Source organism: Budorcas taxicolor, chromosome 19 (assembly GCF_023091745.1).
Source record: "Budorcas taxicolor isolate Tak-1 chromosome 19, Takin1.1, whole genome shotgun sequence".
NCBI lineage: Eukaryota > Metazoa > Chordata > Mammalia > Artiodactyla > Bovidae > Budorcas > Budorcas taxicolor.
Window position 1 is genome coordinate 54,901,804 of NC_068928.1, and position 24,171 is coordinate 54,925,974.

General features: G+C 48.1%; 1 protein-coding gene across 1 annotated transcript in view; it reads left to right on the top strand.

Annotated features, from left to right (window-relative positions):
• RNF157 (ring finger protein 157) overlaps positions 1–24,171 on the top strand; it is a 79,953-nt gene that overhangs the window by 44,806 nt on the left and 10,976 nt on the right. The window contains exons 3-17 of the mRNA XM_052657171.1: positions 7,763–7,851; positions 9,822–9,968; positions 11,051–11,168; positions 11,753–11,819; positions 12,105–12,148; positions 12,564–12,611; positions 15,610–15,681; positions 16,544–16,703; positions 16,828–16,940; positions 19,026–19,264; positions 20,218–20,326; positions 21,704–21,815; positions 22,416–22,603; positions 22,889–22,954; positions 23,780–23,828. Of these exons, the coding sequence (XP_052513131.1) occupies positions 7,763–7,851; positions 9,822–9,968; positions 11,051–11,168; positions 11,753–11,819; positions 12,105–12,148; positions 12,564–12,611; positions 15,610–15,681; positions 16,544–16,703; positions 16,828–16,940; positions 19,026–19,264; positions 20,218–20,326; positions 21,704–21,815; positions 22,416–22,603; positions 22,889–22,954; positions 23,780–23,828 (1,621 nt within the window). The remainder of the gene's footprint in view (positions 1–7,762; positions 7,852–9,821; positions 9,969–11,050; positions 11,169–11,752; positions 11,820–12,104; positions 12,149–12,563; positions 12,612–15,609; positions 15,682–16,543; positions 16,704–16,827; positions 16,941–19,025; positions 19,265–20,217; positions 20,327–21,703; positions 21,816–22,415; positions 22,604–22,888; positions 22,955–23,779; positions 23,829–24,171) is intronic.

Below are 24,171 nucleotides of genomic sequence, written 5' to 3' on the forward strand. Positions count from 1 at the left end.
AGAAAGATGATCAGAAGCCCAGGGTCTTAATAGCATGCAGGAAATCAGTAAAAAGCATAAGAGACAGAGAGAAGTGGTTGCTGAGAAAATGGGAAGGAAAATTGGAAGGGCTGAAGAATGCGGTTCAAGGAGTGGAAATTTACAAGGATGAATGAGAGGTGACAGGTAACAGATGGAGAGACACAGAGATCTCAGATAGGAGGTCAAAGAAAGGTTAAGGATGGAACACAGGATGAGAGAGAAGCCTGTGATATGAATCAGCCTTGAGGCTGGACTCTGGACTTGATATATTATAAATTATATAATATATATATAAATAATATAAATTATATAATGTAAATTATATAATATATAGAAGTTATATATATATAATATAAATATTTTTCCTGAGATTTACCATCTAGGATATAAGATTTATACTTCAAGCTCTAGATTTCATTATGGACAGACTTTAAGTGACCTTAGGCCTCAATATCAGCGAAGGCAATGGCACCCCACTCCAGTACTCTTGCCTAGAAAAGCCCATGGACGGAGGAGCCTGGTGGGCTGCAGTCCATGGGGTTGCTAAGAGTCGGACACGACTGAGAGACTTCACTTTCACTTTTCACTTTCATGTATTGGAGAAGGACATGGCAACCCACTCCAGTATTCTTGCCTGGAGAATCCCAGGGACGGTGGAGCCTGGTGGGCTGCCGTCTATGGGGTCACACAGAGTCGGACACGACTAAAGCGACCTAGCAGCAGCAGCAGGCTTCAATATAATATATCTAATATATAAACCAGAGAAAGTAGTTCAGTTGGTTTACATAGCCTTGGCTAATCACTGTTATTAAGGAGTGACTGAAGAATAATCAGAGCTCTCAAAACTTCTAGAGGCTTAGCAAGACAAAATGAAGCAGATGGTGCCTTGTTAAATTAGCTACAAATTACAGATCTTAATATTAACAATTTAGAAATGAAAACTATCAGACATATGCTATAGGCTTTTATTTTATGCTGTTTTGTTCTAATTATATGGGATTTCCGTATCTCATGAGTGACTAAACAAAATAAAATCTCATTAGAGTTTTTGAGTCACTAATGGCCTTCTTCCTAAGCCTGAGGCTGTATCTGCAAATATGTAGCTTAGCCAAGATAACAGACCTCACCTGGGCTTAGAATTCTGTATTTGATTGGCTTGGTGGTGATTTAGTCACTAAGTCGTATCTGACTCTTGCGACCCCATAGACTGTAGTCCGTCAGGCTCCTCTGTCCATGGGATTCTCCAGGCAAGAATACTGGAGTGGGTTGCCATTTCCTTCTCCAGAGGATCTTCCCAATCCAGGGATCGAACCCGGACTCCTGCATTGCAAGCAGAATCTTTACCGACTAAGCTACCAGGGAATTGGCTTAGAAATCTGTATAAACTTAACTATTTCTATATTTCATACTGTTATTCTTTTACTGGAGCCGAGATTCTTTTTTTTTTTTTTTCCCCAAGATTTTTAAAAATGTGGACCATTCTTTTTAAAGTCTTTTGAATTGGTTGCAGTATTGCTTCTGTTTCATGTTTTGGTTTTTTGGCCACGAGGCATGTGGGATAGCTTCCTGACAAGGGATCAAACCCTCACCTCCTGCATTGGAAGGCCAAGTCTTAACTGCTGGACCACCAGGGAAGTCCCTGAAAAGCTGGGATTTCTAACACAGCAGACTTCAGATGTGATCAAGCGCATTCAGGGTGGTATGGCCGTACACAATAGCCGACCTCAGAGCATATTTCCCTTCTAGCAATTGGAGAGATGGAGACTTGAAACTTGTAATTGATCTTGAATCTTACATAGGTAGTTTACAGTCAGTATACTTCAGGAGGGGCACAGGTGGGCAGCTTGGAGTTTTTCAACTTGAACATCAACTTAGTTTTTAGTTTAGGTTTTTAAATATTTATTTACTTGTCTGTACCAGGTCTTGGTTGCAGCACACGGGATCTTCTGTCTTCATTGCAGCGTGTGGGATGTAGTTCCCTGACCAGGTATTGAACCCAGGCCCCCTGCATTGGGAGTGTGGAGTCTTAGCCACTGGACCACCAGGGAAGTCCCAGTTTTTAGTTTTTGAAATATAGACTGGGGAAGACTTTAGTCCACTTGGCCTCCTTAATAATTGGCCTGTTGAAAATGCCTCTGTGTTTAAAAAAAAAAAGACTGGAAAACTAACACTTGGTGGCATTAGAACATTCATATTAAAAAATAAAAAACATTCATATGCTTCTTTGGAAAAAAATATGTTGTATATTTTAAAATGCCTATTTTGGCTGATGCTGGTGCTTATCCTTCTGGGCACATTCTTTACATACAGGATTAGACATCTTGAAATCTCTTACTTAAAAGTGAATTCTTGTTTGTGGGCTAGGTTACCAGTCTCCTGACTAGATGAAATCTGAAAGTCAGGCATCTATAATAGAATGCTGGTCTGAAGGGAGTCATTTCTCTGACGATTAGTCATTATTTACCAACTTAACTGGAGGGAAAAGATAACGGTGTCTGCTTTACTAAAAGCCCCTTTTTTCCCTTTTAATGCTCCTTAAAATTAGCTGGTGTCAGGCAGAACCCTCTGTATCTAGAAGTCAGGAACCGGAAGTCGAGTAGGTTTCACTTGTGATCAAAACCACGCATTTGATGTCAGAGTGTACAGAACCCATTGCCTGGTCTGAGTACTCCTGAGCAATGTGACCCAAATCATAATAGAGGGAGAAAATGGGTCTGTGATGGTTGTTAATGGAGACCTGGGTGATTTTGTGATGGGTGCTTTTCTCTGCAGTGACTCTTTCATCACCTGTTAAGAGAGAACTGGGTTATTGGGCATACCCATAATAGGGCTTAAGTATTTTGGAAAGGTCAACCTTAGAGGCAGTATCATGTAGCCAGGACATTGGTCCTGTGTGCCCCTTGCCAGGGGGCCTGGCGGAAGAGTTAACAGATTATAAATAGACTGCCATCTTGGATGGATTCCTTTGGTAACCAGACCTGAACACAGAGCATCTTTCAGTAAAGGTCATCTTGTGACCCCCTCTCGGTGTCTCCCTCACATCTTCAATTTGAGTGGAAAGGATGTCGTCTCACATCTTGTCAGCTTTGTGGTTACCAGTCTTTCTACACAAGTGATTGATTCCCCACGAGGATTGGATGGAAAATTAATGTAAAGGGGTTTTACTGCTGCAAATATAGCTCATTGATGTTCTGGTGGACAGCAGGCACAATACAGCCTGTCCCAGGGCTGCAGCTGGTTAAATAGGGAAATTTGTATTCATTTCACAGCTTTCAACCAGAGTAAACTGTTCTCCCCAACACGGATCTCAAGAAAATGTTCTGAAATATCACCAGTCTAAAAATATCCACTGGTAAAGTTTTGGACACACTGTGTAACTGAGAAGAGGGGAAGTAGAGAAGGCTGAGAAAATAACCAAACATCAAATAAAAAGGAACTGAAATTTAAATAGAAAAGCCCTAAAATCTATAAAAGCAAGCACTTATGAAAAAGAGTGCTGTAAATGAGCTATTCATATGACCCCAGATGTTGATTTCCATATTGACTATTATTTGATTCTCTGACACTTTACGTGTCTGCTATGTATACAATTAGTACTTTTCTATTTTCGTCATAGTTTGTCCAAAAATAATCTCCTTTCTCTTCAGAAGCAGATGTTTGACGTTCGGGGCTTTTTGCTTCGTAAGTGAAAAACTGCGTTAGCTTGTATTCCTTTGTTTTTCTTCTGTGTCCCTCTCCCTTCTTTCCTATTAAGTTTCCTTTCAGGGAATGTGTATTGCAGGATTGTTCGTAAGAGTGAAAACTGGAGATAGAGCAGGTGTTCCATCAATAAAAGATTAGTGAATACATGATGGGCTGAGATAGACTTCTCTAGAAAAGAACCAGGGCTCCTTGGAGACATGATAGGTTCGAGGAAGGGGACAGAAAAACAGAAGGTGAACCTGGAGTATCTTTCTGTGCCAGAAAGTAAGCAAGTGCTTCAACAAGTGATTGGAGGGGGGGGACCCCTGGTGGTCCTGTGGTTAAGAATCCGCTTGCCAATGGAGGGGATTCAGGTCTGGGAACTAAGATCCCACATGCCACAGGGCAACTAAGCCCGTGCACCAAAACTCCTAGGCGCTGCAACGAAGACCCAGGGCAGCCAAAAATAATAGGCAGTTTTTTAAAAGTGGTGGGGACACGTCTAAAGGACCCAGGAGCCACTGAGTGATCTCTTGCAGGCCATATCCAGGCTTCTCTGTGGGTATGTGGTCAGGCCCGAAGTTAATGGCAAATGTTAGCAAATTGTGTACCTTTGAAAATCCTTTTTATTGAAATTAATTATTCATTTTTATGACTGGATTATAGTCCCTTTTACAGACTACTGGGAATCGCCCAATAATTTACAACTGAAGTAAGATGTTCTATAATCTCGTATGCACTGGGACCATATTTTTTTACAACAAAAATGTGCAAAAGTAGGGGGTAGTTTAACAAAATATTTGAAATTAGGATGGCTAGAATATCTAGGATACATGGCTGATACACACATACACATATGTGTGTGTATAAATATATACATATGTGTTGTTGTTCAGTTGCTTAGTCGTGTCTGACTCTCTGTGACCCCATGAACTGCAGCACACCAGGCTTCCGTGTCCTTCACTATCTCCCTGAGGTTGCTCAAACTCATGTCTGTTGAGTCGATGATGCCATCCAACCATCTCATCCCCTGTCACCCCCTTCTCCTCCTGCCCTGTCTTTCCCAGCATCAGGGTCTTTTCCAAAGAGTCAGCTCTTGGCATCAGGTGGCCACAGTATTGGAGCCTCAGCTTCAGCATCAGTCCTTCCAGTGAATATTCAGGGATGAACGTGTACACACACACGTGCATATCCGAATCGGATCTCTGTAAACTGGCAATTCCACATTCGGTCACCAGGTGGCGCCTGGCTGGTGTAAGAAAAATGTACAAGGAAACTGATGAACCCCAGAATAAAAGGCCAAGGAGGAACTTGCTTTGTGTTCACACAAAGCCTTCATCAGCAACCCCTGGGGACTCACTGAAAGGGTTCCTCTGGCTGAGTGCTATACCACCTTCTCCGTGAAGCCGTTCCATATTACCTCAGCCAGAAACAGTCACTTCCTTATAGCTGCCCTTTTGTTAGGCTTTTCTCTGCTTAACGTTCCGGTTATTTGTGTAGCAATATCATCTTCCTTATAATGCTGCTTCCTGAAAGAGCAGGACGTTGTCTGTTCCACTTGAAGTGTCTCTTTACAACCAGCACTGAGGGTTGCGGATAAGACTCTGATTGGGTTAATGAAAGGCTGCTAAGGCAGAAGCTTTGGTAGGTAGGAGCCTACAAACCGGGTTAGTTTCTCCTAAAGAGATTTTCAGTGGTTTTCTTTTGTGGTGGGGGAGAGAGATAAAGAGCTAAAATGTAAGCATGGGTTTATTATACTAGAAAGGCTGTATGCGTGTGTGTTTAGTTACTCACTCATGTCCAGCTCCTTGCGACTCCATGGACTGTAGCCTGCCAGGCTCCTCTGTCTTCAAGCAAGAATGTTGGAGTGGATAGCCATTCCCTTCTCTAGGGAACCTTCCCGACTCGGGGATTGAACCTGAGTCTCCTGCATCGGCAAGCAGTTTCTTTACCACCGAGCTACCAGGGAAGCCCACCATGAAGGATAGTTTGTCTATATAAACAGTTGATCCCGGGATGCCTTTCCTTGAGCGCTGAATAATTTGCGTTCCATTGCCAGTTATCATCAAATGTAACATTCTAAGTGGGAGATGAGGAACACTAGCTTTCCCCCCACCCTTTCCTTTTGTTTTTCCTCTTTGTGGGGAGGATGTGGAGAAGGGGCAAAGAGTGAAGGGAGAACCTCTAATTTTTTTTTTTTTTAACTCAGGTAGGAGTTACGGGCAACTCTCAAGTACCCGTGCAAATAAATATGATTAACTTCACTACTCCAGAAAAAAATTTTAATCCCAAAGTCATTTATTTTGGCTTTAGAATAGACAAGCATTTGTGTCGGGATTTCCTGCCTAATTACTTTTTGCTTAAGCTTATTTAAGAATTGTTTTAAATTCCTTTAGTGTGACAGCCCAGCAAAATGGTCAGGGGTGGGGTGGAGAAATGGGCCACAGATGGGGTCTGAACCAGGATTTCAGCTTTCCTGTATAAAAGCCTCCTGATATGCTGCATGCAGGAGAGCAACGTTGAAATTAGCTTTCTGGAGAACTATTTGGCAACATAGTTTTAAGAGTCTTAAAAATATGCTTACTCTTTGATCCAGTAATTCCACTTCTAGGAATTTGTCCTAAGGAAATAATCAAGCAGGCACGCAGAAATGTAGGGACAAGGCATTCACCGTAACATTAAAAATAAAAGTAAAACCCTAACTGGAAACACTGAATAATGTGGAATTGATTAAAGTAGGCGCCGTCTTCATTGTGGCACGTTGGATCTTTAGTTGCGGCATGTGGGATCTAGTTCCGTGACCAGGGATTGAAGAACCCTGGCATTGGGCGCATGGAGTCTTAGCCAGTAGACCACCAGAAAGTGTTAGTTGCTCAGTCATGTCCAACTCTTTGCAACCCCATGGGCTGGGGCCCTCCAGGCTTCTCTGTCCATGGGATTCTTCAGGCAAGAATACTGGAGTGGGTAGCCGTTCCCTTCTCCAGGGGATCTTCCCTACCCAGGGATCAAACCTGGGTCTCCTGGATTGTAGGCAGATTCTTTACCATCTGAGCCACCAGGGAGGCCCAGACCACCAGGGAAGTCCCTCAATGTATTCTCTTAAGGGTCATATTCACACACATGAAGTATCAGCAATCACACTGAATACACAAAATCAGATGTATAATACCATAGATTCAATTATATTTCCCAAGTAAAAGAGTTACAGTCAGCAAAAATCCATGAAAGCAGAGTTTCGTGTAGATGTTCTGTTTTCTGAAAGCAGCAGAAGGGAGCAGACTCTTCAGAGCTAGGAGGACCACGTTTTTGCACAGCTTCAAACACTAGTAGGTTTTCGGGAAACTGTATGTAAAAAATGTTTACTGCCCAAGTGACATTATAAGAATACCAGGAGCATTGTAGATCACCCTGATTCATCTTCTCCAAGCAATTCCCAATTAAATGTTTTACTATGTCCCCCTTTCTTATTTCCTCATTGTCATCACCTCACAACTCCAAACCCAGATGTCTAAACGGGGAGAGAGTGAAAGTGTAAGGTAAACAACGGACAATCGAAAACCTTTGATGACCCCAGAAGAGCTCTTGGCTCATGGGTTTTTTTGTTTGTTTGTTTTCTAAAAACCCTCTGCTTTATGTGATCAGCTGCGGAGGAAATTTGTTTTTCACTGTTTGCGGGTCTTCACCGTACACACATTGGGGTTCTCTTGTGTTTGCAGTTCCTAAATTCTTCAGACACCATGCGGCTTCGCTGGAGGAAAATCCTTGCAGGTCCGGCTCCCCATGGTGTAAGGTCAGGTGGAAAAGCCTTTTGTGATTAACTCGGCCACCGTGTGTCGCATGGTATTTGGAACTGCAGTGGGAGCTTTTATTAGTTGTCCACATTTTGAATGCTGACTCACATAAGCTTCATCTAATGGGAAAGGCAGATAAATGTAGCATTTTGGACGCCGGAACACTGCCACCTTGCCCTCCCAGCAGCTGTGACCTTGAGCAGGCTCACTTACTATGGTGATCGGTCTTTCTAAACACACTCTCTTCTCCCACTTTGTCTCTGACACAGTTCCCTTACGCAGCCCCTCCTCCCCAAGAACCAGTGAAGACTTTGAGGAGCCTGATCAACATCCGAAAGGATACACTGAGACTCGTCAAGTAAGTCCAGGTTCCCAGCTGGGGCCAGGTTCCCGGCGCCCTTCTTCAGGCAGGGGCAGCCAACTCCCCAGGGGACCCACAGAACTGTTTCCGCCAGACCCAGAGCCCGGCCTCCAGGCCGTGGGCTGTGTGCATGAGATGTTTCTGCACCTGGATCGTTCAGAACTTTCTGAGACAGTCAGTGTTGGTGAGGAACCTTCTCTTTTCTGAAAGCCATCGTGGTTATCCCAACCTGATGAACTGTCCAAAACAAAGAATTGTTGGGGGAGAAAGTGAATTTTGCAGATACCCGGACAAACCTATGTGAAAATGGGATATTTGAACTTGGCACAGAAGTCCTTATTTTCCTGCCTATATTTACTTTTGGATTTATTCTTAATCTCATGTGCCTTTCCTCTGGCACCCTGGGTTTGCTGTTTAATCACCATTGTCAGTATTAGTTATCATCAGCATCTGCCTTCTTTGTGCTATCTCTGAGATAGTGTGTGTGTGTGTGTGTGTGTGTGTGTGTGTGTATGTGTGTGTGTGGCTGCACTGTGTGGCTTGTGGGATCTTAGTTCCCCAACTAGGGATTGAACTTACACCCCCTGCAGTGGAAGTTCAGAGTCTTAAATGCTGTACCACCAGGGAAGCCCCAGAGATAGTATGATTTTTAAACCGATGCTGCCCTGCGGATAGCAAGTCTGTCTACCAAGAGTTTGGGTTCGAATTAGTAATTAATACATAGAGAACTAAGCAGCGGAGGAGAGAGAAAAAAAAGAGCACAAACTCTAATAAAAGCTTATGCCGGAAAAGGAAAACGATTAGAGATTACTCTGTGGCTAAGCTGGGAGTAATGTTGATAGACTCACATTTGTATAGAGGAAGATGTACTGAGCTAACAAAATCATGGTGTATTACACGGGGGAGGGAGCACCCCTGTGTGGAGCAGAGGGAAGGAAGGGAAAGAACGTCTTGGGACTTCCCTGGTGGCTCAGTGTTAAGAATCTGCCTGCCAGCGCAGGGGACACAGGTTCAGTCCCTGGTCCAGAAAGATCCCGCCTGCCACAGGGCAACTAAGCCCATGCGCCACAAATACCGAGTCCACACTCTAGAGCCTGGGCTCTGCAACAGGAGAAGTCACCACACCTGGAAAAACCCGCACGCAGCACCGACATCAACAAATAATAATTTTTTAAAAACTTTAAAAAAGGAAAGCCTTGTTCCCATAGTAGAAGGTCAATAGACAACGCCTAAAGCTGAAAAAGTAACCTGAGCCTGTTATTGCAAAACATGCAGGTAAATGCCAAAAACAGTCAGCTGCAGAGGGAAAGGCGGTTTTCTCTGAAGAAGCGGAAAATGGGCAGAAAGAGACCCGCTGCGTTTTTGTCACGAGCCTTGTGGAAACTATTTAAACAATGGCATGAGTAGCTTTGATTAAAGTAAAAGCTATTTTTTTAAAGTCTGGCAAACGCATAAGGCGTTTAACGGTGGCACCATGAAGTATCAGAAATTGCCTAAACTCCCCCCATAGGACTAACAGGTGCTCTGCCGTCATTCATAATGAGGGTGGAGGCCTACGTGTGTGATCACAGAGGGTAGCCCACAGTATATTCAGTTTAAAAAGGAAGAGAAGGGACTTCCTTGGTGCTCCAGTGGGTAAGACTCAGGCATCCAATGCAGGAGGCCCGAGTTCCATCCCTGGTCAGGGAACTAGATCCCATATGGCGACACCCAGAGTCTATATGCTGCAGCTAAGATCCAGCACAGCCATTAAAATAAACAAATAAATAAATTTTTATAAAATAGAAAAGGGAGGGAATTCCCTGGCAGTTCAGTGGTTAGGACTCCTTGCTTCCACTGCAGGGGCCGTGGGTGGGTTCAGTCTCTGACCAGGGAGCTAGGATCCCACCAAAAGAAAAGGAAAAAAAAGATCACTGTAAACATGTTAATGGGCTACCCCCAAATGCCGAGTCTTTGTGGTTTTCTAGATGTGCTGAGGAAGTGAAGACCGCTGGGGACGAGGCGGGCAGAGCGAAAGTCCACTACAACGTGGAGTTCACCTTCGACACGGATGCTCGGGTGGCCATCACCATCTATTATCAGGCCACCGAAGAGTTCCAGAATGGCATCGCCAGGTAAGGATGAGGGGCCAGGAGAGCCACGTCCTTCCCACACAGGCCAGGGTCCACGCCTGACGCGCTCCCCTGCCGAGGAAAACATTCTTTTTCGACACTCAGGCGAGAACTGTTCCTGAATTTGGATTTTCTTACTTACACAGTCTTACTTGATCACTTTTTCTCTTCAAACTATGCCATCTTGGTTCAGGGACAGGTAGCAGCATATTCCTTCAGGTCATCACGATGCTGTTAGAAACCAATTAAGCTGGGTCAACTTCCTGGTCTAGTGGCTAAGACTCTACATTCCCAATGCAGGGGGCCCGGGGTTCAATCCCTGGGCAGGGAACCTAGATCTCGCATACCCCAAATAAATAAATTTCTTTATTTAGCACAGCCAAATAAATATTTTAAAAATCTTTTAAGCTACATTTCTGTGGGTATGTGGGTTGAATAGATACCTTTTAAAAATTACTTATTTACTTTCTTCTTTTTGGCTGTGTTAGGTCTTAGCTGTGGCAGGATCTTCACTGCAGCATACAGGATCTTTTCCTTGCAGCAGGAGGATTAGTTGTCCCAAAGCGGGTGGGATCTTTGTTCCCTGATCAGGGATCAAACCTGCATCCCCTGCATTGGAAGGCGGATTCTTAATCACTAAACCACCAACGCTCAGTCACTCAGTCATGTCCGACTCTTTGCGGCCACATGGACTGTAGCCCGCCAGGCTCCTCCATCCACGGGATTCTCCAGGCAAGAATGCTGGAGTGGGTTGCCATTTCCTCCTCCAGGGGATCTTCCTGACCTGGAGATCAAACCCTGGGATCAAACCCAAGTCTCTTGCGTCACCTGCATTGGCAGGCAGACCCTTTACCACTAGCGCCACCCGGGAAGCCCTCATAGGGAAGTCCCTAAATAGATAACTTCAATAGCACCACCAAGCAAGGGCAAAGAAAGGAGATTATAAGGAGATCTTTTTTCTTTTTTCTGTTCCACTCTATACTGAGAGCCTGTTGATAATTGACAGCAGACACGGAACAGAGGAAACCATCAGATCCTCTGGGCGAGACGGTAACTTGTGCTTTGCTTCCCACTTTGACCAACAGCTACATCCCCAAAGACAACAGCCTGCAATCGGAGACGGTGCATTACAAGCGCGGGGTGTGCCAGCAATTCTGCCTGCCCTCGCACACCGTGGACCCCTCCGAGTGGGCGGAAGAGGAGGTGAGCAGCCGGCGGCCTCCAGGAGAAAGCGCAGGGCAGGTTCCGCGCACAGGCCCGCAGGGCACGGAAGCTCCTTGGGACCCTGGCTGGCAGCACAGGACCGGCCCTGGTGCTTGAAGGCATGCTCCCCTTTAGCCTTCTGATGCCTTCATGCCCCGGGAAGGACACAACTAATTTTTCTATCCCAGAGCAGCCCCATTAGCCTAGGATATTTTGAGAAAGTAGTGCCCAAAGGAAAGACCTACAGGTTACAAACCTTTACATCTCTGAGGTTTCTTACAGAGAGACTGGTGGCCTTCAACTCAATGGACTTAGGTAGTTGGAAAAGGCAACCCACTCCAGGATGCTTGCCTGGAAAATCCCAGGGACAGAGGAGCCTGGTGGGCTAAAGTCCATGCTGTTGCGAGAGTGGGACACGACTTAGAGACTAAATGACCAGGTAGTCACCAGGTTGACGGGTGAGGAGCTACGAGGAAGTTAAGGCCTCCCTTTCTGGTGGATAACTGTGCCCTTTGGATGTAAGGCCCCCTTCCTTTGGATGTAAGGCCCCTTCCTCCCTCCCTTTTTCTCTTCTTTCCCTTCAGCTTGGCTTCGACCTAGACAGAGAGGTTTACCCGTTGGTGGTCCATGCCGTGGTGGATGAAGGTGATGGTACGGGTGCTTCCCATCTTCTGGGCTGCACGTGGGCCCATTTGTGGCAGGCAGGCTGGCAGCAACTGCGGCCTCAGATCCACAAGGGCCCTCCATGGGCGTCAGTTTCCACATCCCAGTGCCCTCTTGCTCCCAGCCTCCTCGGGCACCGACAGTCCTACTGGGTGACTTAACCTGCCCCTTGCTGTGAAGCCAGAGGGTCACAGGGGCTCGGGGAAGGTGCGTGGGGTCAAGCTGTATCATTAGCGGTCTTCTCCCCCATCCGTGTGCCTTTTTTTCTTTCAGAGTATTTTGGCCATTGCCATGTCCTGCTGGGCACTTTTGAAAAGGTCAGTGGGTGACGTTATGGAACTTGCTTTGGTACGCACTGCTGTCTCTCCTCCGAGGTCACATGGAGGCCCCTTCTCTGGCTGCCTGGGTTTGGCAGAGCGGGTTTGGCTGGGAGGCTGTGGGAAGCCGGTGGGGAGCACCCCTCTGCACACCCAAGGCCACACAGGGCCGAGTTCCAGCTCAGCCACTAGCTTGCTGATGCCCCTTGACTCCTTAGGCCTCATTTTGTCTTCTTAAATCGGAAGGGCTAGACTACACGCTTGAGGACCCTTCTAGAATGAGGAGTCTGTTGTTCCACACTCCAGGGCGGGGCTGGGAGGATCCAAGAAGGACCCTAATTGAGAGAAGTAACAGGAGAGCAGCTGGTCTCCCTCTTCCTCGTCATAACTGCCGTGTTTCATGTTTTCCCTCCAGCACTCAGATGGCACTTTCTGCGTCAAGCCCCTCAAACAGAAACAAGTGGTAAGCATTCGAGGGCCGGGGCTGTTGGTGTTTCCCCACTTTGCTCTCTGTCTCTCTCCCCACTCTTCTGCTAAGCGCTCTTCTTCCCCCCTCCCTGCCTTTTTTTTTTTTTAATCAAAGAAGCAAAGCAAAAAGGGATGCTTTTCTGTGTTAGAAACGACTTGGGTGGCCTGAAAGGAATACCAGTTTGGGGTGTCTGTTGTTCCAGAATTGTCGGTGGTGAGACGGCCAGTAAAGGACTTCAGAAAATGAAAGGACGAGATTTGTTTCCTGACATCAGGTTTAGGGAGAACTCTTTTCATTGAAAAGGCCAGGCTGAGAAACTAACATTTCCAGCTAAAAGAATAAACTATCAGGGTCTGATTCAGGGCCAATTAGAGCTCTTGGCTTAATGTATCCCAACATTTCTTTTCTCAAATTCAAAGTCTGCTGGCCATCTGCCCCCTTTCAGGATGACGGGCAAGTTATGCTGGTATCTGCCGGAAGCCCTGACCCCTGAGGCCGCGGGGAGAGCCATGGAGGACAGGAAGGGAGAGTGGAGTCAGTGGCATCGCCCACGGTGGCCTCATCACGTGGAGGGTGAGAGGCAGTCGAGTGTGGGGCAGGGTAGGCCTTGGTTGAGATGCAAAGAAAGCCTCCCTCCCCTACGATGGCTGACAAATATCTGAAATTCTTTTTTTTTTCCATTTTTAAAAAAATATTTTTAACTGGAGGGAAATCGCTTTGCAATGCTGTGTTGGTTTCTGCTATATAACAACGCAGATCAGCCATAATTATACATGTATCCCCTCCGCCCTGCGCCTCTCTCCTCTGCCCCCACCCCACATCGCCAGGCTGGGCTCCCTGTGTTACACAGCAGCTTGTCACCAGCTCTCTGTTTGACACACGCTGGTGTATATATGTTGATGTTACTTTCTCCATTCACGCCACCCTTCCCTTCCCCTCCTGGGTCCGCAAGTCCATTCTCTATGTCTGTGTCTCCATTCCTTTCCTACAAATAGGTTCATCAATGTCATTTTTCTAGATTCCATATACATGAGTTAATATATTTGTTTTCTCTTTCTGACTTACTTCTCTGTGTAAAACAGGCTGTAGGTTTATGAAATTCTAATTCTTCATTCTTTGAGGTACTAAGTGCTCTCCGCCCTTAGTGAGGTCAGTAGTCATCAGTAATATCTTAGTATGAATTTGTTGATAATGTCCTTTCCAGAATCATCACTACATTAAAGCAAGTTTTAAGAGAGGCAGAGGAGATGACAGAGCCTGAGCCCAGGGGGTGCTGCCTGGAAAGGCCGGGCCTCAGTGAGTTGCCTCATGGGGAGGCCTGGTTCTCCAGGACGCCTGCATGGGGTGGAAAGGCTCGGGTACCTCAAGGGAGTTGGTTCATCCCTTCTCCTGTCCCTCGAAGGCAATGGCACCCCACTCCAGTACTCTTGCCTGGAAAATCCCATGGACGGAGGAGCCTGGTGGGCTGCAGTCCATGGGGTTGCAAAGAGTTGGACACGACTGAGTGACTTCTTTCACTTTTCACTTTCATGCATTGGAGAAGGACATGGCAACCCACTCCAGTGTTCTTGCCTGGAGAATCCCAGGGACGGGGGAGCCTGGTGGGCTGCCGTCTCTGGGGTCGCACAGAGTCGGCCACGACTGGAGCGACTCAGCAGCAGCAGTCCCTCGATTGGCATCAGCAATAGGCTTTGTCTAACTGGAGACTAGAATGTGCAGTCGATAATGGACTGGGCCTTAGGGCAGGGGACCACTGAGGGTAGGGGGAGTGAGGACTGAACTGGCATGAGGAAACGAGGGAGGGGCCAGCTTTGGCAGATGTGACTCAGGCTGTCTGAGTTGAACTGGGCCTTGAAGTTGGGGTTTGAATATTGGGCCAAGCTGCACAGCATTCAAAATCTTAGTTCCCTGACCAGGGGTTGAACCGGGGCCCCAGAAGTGAGAGCGCTGGGTCCTAACTACTGGACCACGAGGAAAGCCCTGAAGTTGGGGGTTTTAAGAGGCAGGACTTGTTTCAGTTGCTAAGCTCGTATCCAACTCTTTGCGACCCCATGGACTACAGCACGCCAGGCTTCCCTATCTTTCACCGCCTCCCAGAAGTCAAGTGAAGTCGCTCAGTCATGTCCGACTCTTTGCGACCCCATGGACTGTAGCCTACCAGACTCCTTAGTCCATGGAATTTTCCAGGCAAGAGTACTGGAGTGGGTTGCCATTTCCTTCTCCAGGGGATCTTCCCAACCCAGGGATTGAACCCGGGTCTCCGGCACTGCAGGCAGGCGCTTTACCGTCTGAGCTGCCAGGGAAGTCCTCCCAGAGTTTGCCCAAACTCATGTCCTTTGAGTCAGTGATGCCATCCAACCATCTCATCCTCTGTCGTGCCCTTTTCCTCCTACCCTCAATCTTTCCCAGCATCAGGGTCTTTTCCAATGAGTCAGCTCTTTGAAGGACTAACGGGTAATTTTGCCCACCTGTCAGTGATGGGGGTGGCTCAGTAGTGGAGGAGGGGTGCAATCGGCCCCTCCTTCCAGAGCCTGCTCTCTCTCAGCGTCTGCATTTTCCCTTCCCCACTTTCCCTTGCCCATTTCTTCTCTTTCTTTCTCATTTCCATCCCTTCATTTGTATAAGGTCTAAGCTCAGCTTTCATTCTATAGCTAGATAATGCATCTATTTTGACCTGTGGTCCTCCACCCTTTGCCTAATCTCTGGGCTCTGTCATAGTGACCTACAGTACAAGGATTACTGTTGTATTTATGAATGTTCATGTTCCCTGTTGGACAAAAGAGTGGGTGAATTAAGCATCAGATTTTCTTTTCCTCCCAAAGAGAACATGTAAGTAAATAAGGGCATCCTGTACTTGCCTAGGCCTGATTGTTTCCATTGTGAATCTGTAGTCCTGGTTACTGAAGGAGGTTTGTGGTGGAGACGCGTAAGTTCCCACTTTTATCTTTCATTAGAACTAGCGTGCCCTTGCACTTTTCCGTTTCTTCTTCAGGTGGATGGGGTCAGCTACCTCCTTCAGGAGATCTATGGGATTGAAAATAAGTACAACACGCAAGAGTCTAAGGCAAGTTCCATCCATGGTTCTTTTTTTTTGGCCTTTCCCTGTAGGATATGGGCTCTCAGTTCCCCTACGAGGGATCAAACCCTGAGCCACTGCAATGGAAGCACAGTCTTAACTCCTGGACCACCAGGGAAGTCCCCCATCCACAGTTCTGAATGTCCTCTTCCCAGGAGGCAGGGTGAGACCGCCTCTGATCCAGCCAGGATCTAGGAATTTAGCATACCAAACTCTGAAATTTGTCTGGTCCTAGAAGGGTATTTCTTCTTCCTCATTTCAGAAGATTATAATTATATTTAAATTTGGAAATGAAAAAATGGGCTGGTTTGGATGGGTTCTTCTGCAGGGCTCTGCTCACCCAGTTCCCTGGACCCTCAGTTCATCGCTGCCCCCTTCCCTGTGTGGCCTCCTGGGCTCCTTCAGCTCTGACTGATGGACAGGACCAGATCTCAGCTCCAGAGGAGGAGCTTGGCACACACAGTTGCCGGAAGTGAAACTGGGCGTGCACATGCACTTGGTAAACCATCAAGTTCAATGCAGGTGCAAGATCCTGTTCATAGGACTTGTCTCAGCTCTGCAGGCAAGCTGCCTTCTAAATTATGGGGGATTTCCCTGGGGGTCCAGCGGTTGAGACTTCGCCTTCCAACACAGGGGTTGCAGGTTCAATCCCTGATCAGGGGGCTAAGATCCCACATGCCTTGCAGTCAAAAAACCAGAACATAAAAATAAAAAAAACAGAGGCACTATTGTAACAGGTTCAATGAAGACTTTAAAACTGATCCACATGAAACAAACAGATGAATAATAAAATAAAGCAGGGGTTGTGAGAGTCTTTGTGATGCTGGCTGTCTGCCCGCCCCCTGGCCAGGTAGCTGAGGACGAGGTTAGCGACAACAGCGCCGAGTGTGTAGTGTGTCTCTCCGACGTGCGAGACACCCTGATCCTGCCCTGCCGCCACCTCTGCCTGTGTAACACCTGCGCCGACACCCTTCGCTACCAGGCCAACAACTGCCCCATCTGCCGACTGCGTAAGCCCCCCGAGGCCCCGCTGGGCCCCCCAGGTCACTGCCCTCTCCGCCGGGCTGGCCTCTGTGGAGCCTCTCATCCCTCCTGACTCCCCCATGTCCTGACGACCTGTTTCCTTCTTCGCAGCCTTCCGGGCACTGCTGCAAATCCGAGCCATGAGGAAAAAACTGGGCCCCCTGTCCCCAGCCAGCTTCAACCCTATCCTCTCATCCCAGACCTCCGACTCGGAAGAGCATTCGGTAAGTTGGGCCTTTTTTTTTTTTTTTTTCCACCTTCTGTCCTTCTTCGCGTGGCTTGGCAGCAAGTGATTGAATCTTGGCACTCTGAAGTACTGAGTAAGCTGGCCGAGATCTCATTGTGTTAGAACCAGCCGATAGTACAGTGGAAAATGAGGTTCTGATCGTTAAAACCTCCCCTTGCCGCCTTGGGAACTCAGTGTCCAGTTAATATTTACCATCCCTAGAGCCAGCGGCTTGCTGTTTCACTCCGGAGGTGGGGTAAGTTCTAGAACGCCCCCAGGCAGAAACCAGAGGATGATTGTTTGAGGTTTAGATTCAACTTACTATTTTTATCTGAATCCTCAGAGAAGGTGACTGTTTTTCTTTACCCCGTTTCATGGCTTTAGATACTAGGAGCCAAGTAGATGAAATAATTCACCTTGGTCTCATAGTGTAAGTGATGGTGCAAAGCTTCTGAGCTTTGTAGTTATAGACTAGAAAGTCTTGTCTTTAGGTTAACATGTGAGTGGAAGAGATTAATTATTAATTATTCAGTAAGTGGTACTGGAATGATTAGGTAGCTATTTAGGGAAGAAAAATCAGTTAGTTTAGCACTTCACGCCTTATCAGATAATGAATTCCAGGTGGAGTAACTAGTTAACTACCCTAAAGACAAAGCAAACCAAGCCTTAAAAACCTAGAATACTTTACAGATGATTCTTTAGTTGACTATGGATGGGGGTTCTCTAAGCTTGAAAACAATCCAAAAAAAGAACGTGGATTTTATCACATAAAAAACTTTAAACTTTAGATGTGTAAAAGATGGCCCGAATTAAAACGCAATCAATAAATCCTATAAAGAAAAAAGTGTAGGCACAACAAAATATAGTCAGAGGAAAGGCTAGGATCTCTAGAATAACTCACCTGAATGAAACAATCGATAAATGGGCAAAGATATATACAAAACATTTCTCAAAACAGGCAACGTAGCTGGTTAATGATCAAACACATTAAAATTTTAAAAGTCAACCACATTAACAATCAACAACATGCAGGTTAAAATGGGAGACCATTTTTCACCTTTCAAGTTTAGAAACTTCCTTTTTTGAAGATACCCCATGCTGTCCAAGAAGCAATTAAAATAGGTATTCTGTCCTGCTTATAGGAGTATACCTAGAAAGTTCACTGTAAAAAAAACAAACAGCTGTATATATCAAGAGCCTTAAAAAACATTTGTACTTGGGGATTTCCCTGGTGGTCCAGTTGTTAGGACTCTGTGCTTCCAATGCAGCAGCCGCTGGTTTGATCTGGTTGTGGAACTAAGATCCTGCGTGCTGCACGGCACAGCCAAACAATAATAAAAAAAATAAAATGAAATTTTAAAATGGCTTCATAAAAAGGAAAAAAAGAGGTATATGATGGGGTGAAGATTTAATAAAATTAATAATTGAAAAAAAAAAGTACCTTTGGACTTGGTAATCTAAGGTCTTGGAATTTAACACCCAGAAAATGATCTGAAAAAAAGAGATGTGTGCATAATAAATGAACAGATGTTCATCAAAGTGCTGCTTACAGCAGGAAATGGATGCAATTAACTAGGCAGCACCAGTGGAAGAATTAGGAAAGGTGTGGTATCTATGAAAAGGAACACGTGTGAATGAAATTATTATGTTTTGTGAAATAAGCTTGGTATAAAATTATTATTTACAGATTGATCACAACTGTGTAAACAGTACAGGGGGGAAAATTGGAAGAAAATACACTAGAAAGCTGACGAAAGTTATTAGTTAGGTGACTCAGTTGATTTTTTTTCTTTTTTTCCATTTTTAGGTGTTTTCCAAATTTCCTGTAAAGAACACATATTTCTATTATAATAAAAAATAAACATTGTTAAGAAGAAGCTCATATATAACTAGAGTCTCAGCACATGTGGTTCTCAGCACATATTTTCTCTTTCTTCTGCCTCTAATAGAGAAGCTTTTCTTGGCAGAACCCCCAGACTAGATATAAAAGGAAGCATTTTTCCACCGTAGAGAAAGAAACACACTCATACCATAAAATGAAAAGTATCTAATCAATTTTTCAACCTGTCTCTGATTCCCCTAGTCCTCAGAGAACATTCCGCCAGGCTATGAGGTGGTGTCTCTTCTGGAGGCCCTCAATGGGCCCCTCACCCCATCCCCAGCGGTCCCCCCACTCCACGTGCTTGGAGACCGACACCTCTCAGGAATGCTGCCTTCCTACGGCAGCGACGGCCACCTGCCTCCTGTCCGCACCTTTTCCCCGCTCGACCACCTCTCCGACTGCGGCAGCCAAGGACTCAAGCTCAAAAAGAGTCTCTCCAAGTGAGTAGGCGGCGAGCAACAGCGTTGGCCCTGGGGTCCTTGACGCGATGCTTTCGGTCCATCCTTCCACTCCTGTGTGCTCACTCCAGACCTGGGTCCCGGGGGCGGCATAGACCCTCTGGGCTGTTGCCAGAGCTGCTCATTTCACTGGAGACTTGGGCTAACAACGCCGGAGGAGGAGTTATCCCATCCCTTAGGAGAGGAGTATAAGATGGTACATGGGTCCTTAGGAGGATCCAGACGGATAAAACTTACATGTTCTGTTTCGGGAGGAGGGTATAAGGTATAGGGAAGATGACATCGTTAGGGTCATCTGTGGGAGCGTCCCTGGGGAGCGTCACTTAGTCTGAGGACTGAAGGAGCCTTGTGATCTGTATTTCTTGAGTATTTACATCCACCTTGGCACAAGTCATGGAGCTTCCCAGCTGGCATGGTGGTAAAGAATATGCCTACAGTGCAGGAGACGTGGGTTCAGTCCCTGAGTGGGGAAGATCCCCTGGAGGAGGAATGGCAACCCACGCCAGTATTCTTGCCTAGAAAATTCCAGGGACAGAGGAGCCGGGCGGGCTTACAGTCCATGGCATGGCAAAGAGTCAGGCAGGACTGAGCGTGCATACACAGGCGCAAGTCATAAGTTTCCCTGAAAGAAGAAAGGAGGGTATTTTACAGATGAAAACACTGAAACCCTAAAAATGTCAGTGGTTTTCCCCAAGTTCAGACACAACTATTTGAAGGAGCAAAAGGGAAAACTCAGATTTTTCTGACACCCAGAAGAGGTCTCAGACCCCTCGGTGCCTTTTCCCACGTCTCTACTCCTTCCTACGAGGTGAGTTCCCTGCAGTCCCCCCCACGGCCCTCTGCTCCCTCTGACTTCTAGGTGATGGGGGTGCAGGCGAGTTCCATTCTTTAAGTGGGCACTGGCTGCAGCTGTTTCTCCCTCTGGCCTCACACAGGTCCATCTCCCAGAATTCTTCCGTGCTGCCCGAAGAGGACGATGAGCGTTCCTGCAGTGAATCTGAGACGCAGCTGTCTCAGAGACCGTCAGGCCAGCATCTCGGAGAGGTAATATATGTGCCATCCTTGTTGGGTTTTGGACTCTGGGTCCTTTCCTTCCAGCCTGCTGGCCTCTTTCGGTCCATCTGCTCTCATTCACTCATCAAACACCTTCTGAACACTCTCTGAGACGCAGCAAAGGTGTCACTAGACTCATTCTTTCAGCAAAGTATGGGGCCTGTGTATCTGACCAGGCGTGATCCTCTGTGCTAAGGATAGCAGCAGTGGAGAGACACTGAGGTCCTGCCCTCATGGTATTTATTATAGGCTTGGCAGTTGGGGTGGGGTGGACACGCAGGACAGTCAAAGACAGTCAAAGTGTGTGTGGCAGGTGGTACCACGGGTCAGTGTGTCAGGTAAGGGAGGTCGAGGCTAGGAGCAGGGATGCTCACTTTAAAAAGTGGTCCATGGCGGGACCTCCCTGGCGGTCCAGTGGTTATGACTTCGCCTTCCAATGCAGGGGGTGCAGGTTCAATCCCTGGTCAGGGAGCTAAAATTCCACCTGCCTCGTGGCCCAAAACCCAAAATATAAAACAGAAACAATAGCATAACAAATTCAATAAAGACTTTTAAAATGGGCCTCACACATACACAAAAATGGTCCATGGAGAATTCCCGGGCTGTCGAGTGGTTAGGACTCTGCGCCTCCCCTGAAGGGGGCAAAATTTCTCAGGCATTGATGAGAAAGGCAAGAGAAACATTCCTGGTCATAGGGACGTTACACGTGAAGCACGGAGCAGGAGTGGGGGCCCTGAGCAGGCCGGTGGCACAGCGGGAACTTGGCCCCACCAGGCCTCCCCTGGCAGAGGTGTCCAGACAGGCTCAGGCAAGAGACAGACAGAGCTAGGCAGGGGGGACGCCTGCACTACAGTTCAAGAGAAGAATTCCTGGAGGAGAGAGAACCAACAGACCTTTGCATCTGCCCGGGGTGGACTGAGGTTACGAGCCCAGGTGACGGATGGCGGGGTGGGTGTGGGGGGCCGGTGTGGGCTGGGGAGGGAGATGGTGTTTACATTAGATCCATCGAGCTGGAACCAACCCCCGACCCCAGAGGAGAAGCCCAAGAGGGCTCCAGGGCCTCGACTGGTTTTGTGTTCTTCCCCTTCAGAAGGAGAGCTGTTTGCAATCCTGGGGAAGCCTGGGTGCTCCCGTGTCACAGCTGACCTGGGTCATCTGAGCTGCCGTCTTTGTGTGGCTCCAGCAGGTGCTGGGCCTCGGGCAGGAGGCACTCGCACCTCCCAGGGGAGACAGCCAGCCAGCCCGGGTCAGGGCTGCAGAGGAGTGGTGACAGAGGAGAAACTGGCCCTGCCTCGCACGTCACCCCCCGCCATCCCTCGCCCAGGCCCCCTGACCTGACCCCTTCCCTCCGACTCTGCCTCTCCCCAGGAATGCGGTGTCACCCCAGAAAGTGAGAACCTGACCCTGTCATCGTCAGGAGCTATTGACCAGTCGTCCTGCACGGGAACCCCACTCTCCTCCACGATTTCCTCCCCAGAAGGTACCTGAGGAGGGCTGGAGTCCATGGCGCTTCTAGTATTTCCTCCGGGCTGGACTGGGCAAGCAGCCAAGTGATACCTCAGCGGCCACACCGAGCAGGGCCCGACTTGAGGGGAAGCGGGACTTGGTGTCTCGCACTGGGAGGGTGGTCTCGCCCCCCAGCTAGGGGGGAGGCAGGTAACTTGCTCCCAGTGCTGCTGTCGGAAGGTTTCTTTTAACATCGTGACAGGGAAAAGCAAACCCCCCACCCCTGAGGTTGAGTTTGGAGCTCTAAAATGTAACGGATAAGGACTTCCCTGGGGTCCAGTGATTCAGACTCTGAGCTTTCAATGCCAGGGGCTCGGGTTTGATCCCTGGTCGGGGACCTAGGATCCTGCGTGGCCCACAGCATGGCCAAAAAGAAAAACTTTAAACTTAAATAAACTGTAAAGGAGCCAAACCTTGGCAAACCTTAAATCTAAACACTGTTTGGTGAGGGCGAGGCCGGGCTGCCACAGTCCTCACAGCCCCCGGGTGCGGGGAGAGAACCCTGCTCCCAGTCGGTTCACGGCAGCTGTGTCTGACCTCCATCTCCTCCCCCGCCCAACTCCTGTCTCCAAAGACCCTGCCAGCAGCAGTCTGGCCCAGTCGGTCATGTCCATGGTGTCCTCCCAGAGCCAGCACTCCCAGATCAGCACCGACACCGTCTCCTCCATGTCCGGCTCCTACATCGCCCCTGGCACAGAAGAGGAGGGGGAGGCCCTCCCCTCCCCCCGGGCTGCCAGCAGGACCCCCTCAGATGAAGAAGAGGTAAGCGGGGGACACGGGATGGCCCTTGCTGCTCTGGTTCTGCAGGCTCATCCCAAGCAGCTCGACCCAGGGTCTGCCAGGGAGATCACAAAGCCCCCCCGGTACCCCCGGGAAGGGAGCTCCAGAAAACAGGGTGCCCTGTCCTTAAGTCAAAGACAACTCTCGTGTCTGCTCTTTGGTTTGGTACCACTTCTGTCCTGAGGACGTGGTTTGGGCTTGCTGCCAGGCAAGCTGGGGAGGTGAGCTGGTGGTGTCTGCACCTTGATTTTCGCTGCTCTTCTGCAGGTGACGCCCGCGGCATCTCCAGACTGCAACTTCATGGGCCTCGCCGCTGAGGAGCAGGACGCAGAGGTAACAGCCAGGCGGAGGACGGTGGTGCCCCCTCCCCAGTCTAGGGGCCTTCGGTGCTGGCAGAGGGTGCGAATGGGATGGGAGCTGTTCTGGAAGAAGCCTGTTAAGAGGCGGGTGCAGAGCCGAAGAACTGCCCGATTAGCGAGGGCACTGGTCTCAGTGTAACAGGCGTGCAGAGAGTTCTAGTGGGAAGTCTTCCAGGCCAGACCCTCAAGAGGGTGTTTGTCCTCCGTTCGCTTAGTATTTACAGGGACAGCCGGCTCACAGGTGCTTCCTAGCACTGGGGGGACACCAACCGAGTGACGTGGCTTTTGCCTGTCACCCACTCCACCCATCCAGGAGCTCCATCCGGTGGAGGAGTCAGGATTGTAATTCAGCATGAGAAGTGCTCAGACCCAGCGGTGGGCCCGTATAGGAGCATTCGGCTCACAGTGAGGACGCCACAACTTTTTTTTGAGCCACGAGTTCTCAAAGGCATACCTGGACAGGGTTTGGGATCCTAAGGAATTTCTGAAAGTGCTTTGACCTCACAGTTTGCTTTTTCAATTCACAACTTTGACATCCACCTTAGAGAGACAGTGTGAGCTAAACTATTACCTAGGCTATTCTTGAGAGTCCTAGGATCCGTCTGTAATGTGCCTCAGACCTGGTCCCTACAGGCTGATCCTGTCTCGCCAGGCAAAATCTGCCTCTGCTGGGCCTCCGCGCCGTCTCACGTGGATGGGAAGCGCACAGAGACCAGGAGGCTGGTTAGCGCTGTTTTCAGCCAGTCGGTACACTCATGTCTCTGCTTCCTGGACTCATAGCACCTTCCTTCCGTCCTAGGGGAACGATGTTCTAGAGGAAGAGGACGCATCGCCCACACAGGAAGATGGTAAAAGACCTGGTCTTTGGCTCCCTGTTACCGTATTTCTTTCCTGGGTATTCGCTAAACGGCACAGAAAGGGGCACTGGTGGGACTGGGTGGCACTGCTCAAGGGTGTGGCTTTGGAGAGATGTCTTCTTGATGAAACAGCAAAAAGCCAGCAGGGTATCCGAGGACCTCAGTGGCCTTCCCACTTTTTCCGGGCCCCTGAGCCAAGGCCGCAGAAGATATCATTCAGGTGGTTCTCCATCTACGTGGAGTAGATTCTGAAGCTTCTTGGGCAGCTGCCTTCACCTTCCTTCCTGCTTCAGCTTCTCAGCTGAGTCTCATGGAGCTGGTGGGGCAGCCCTGG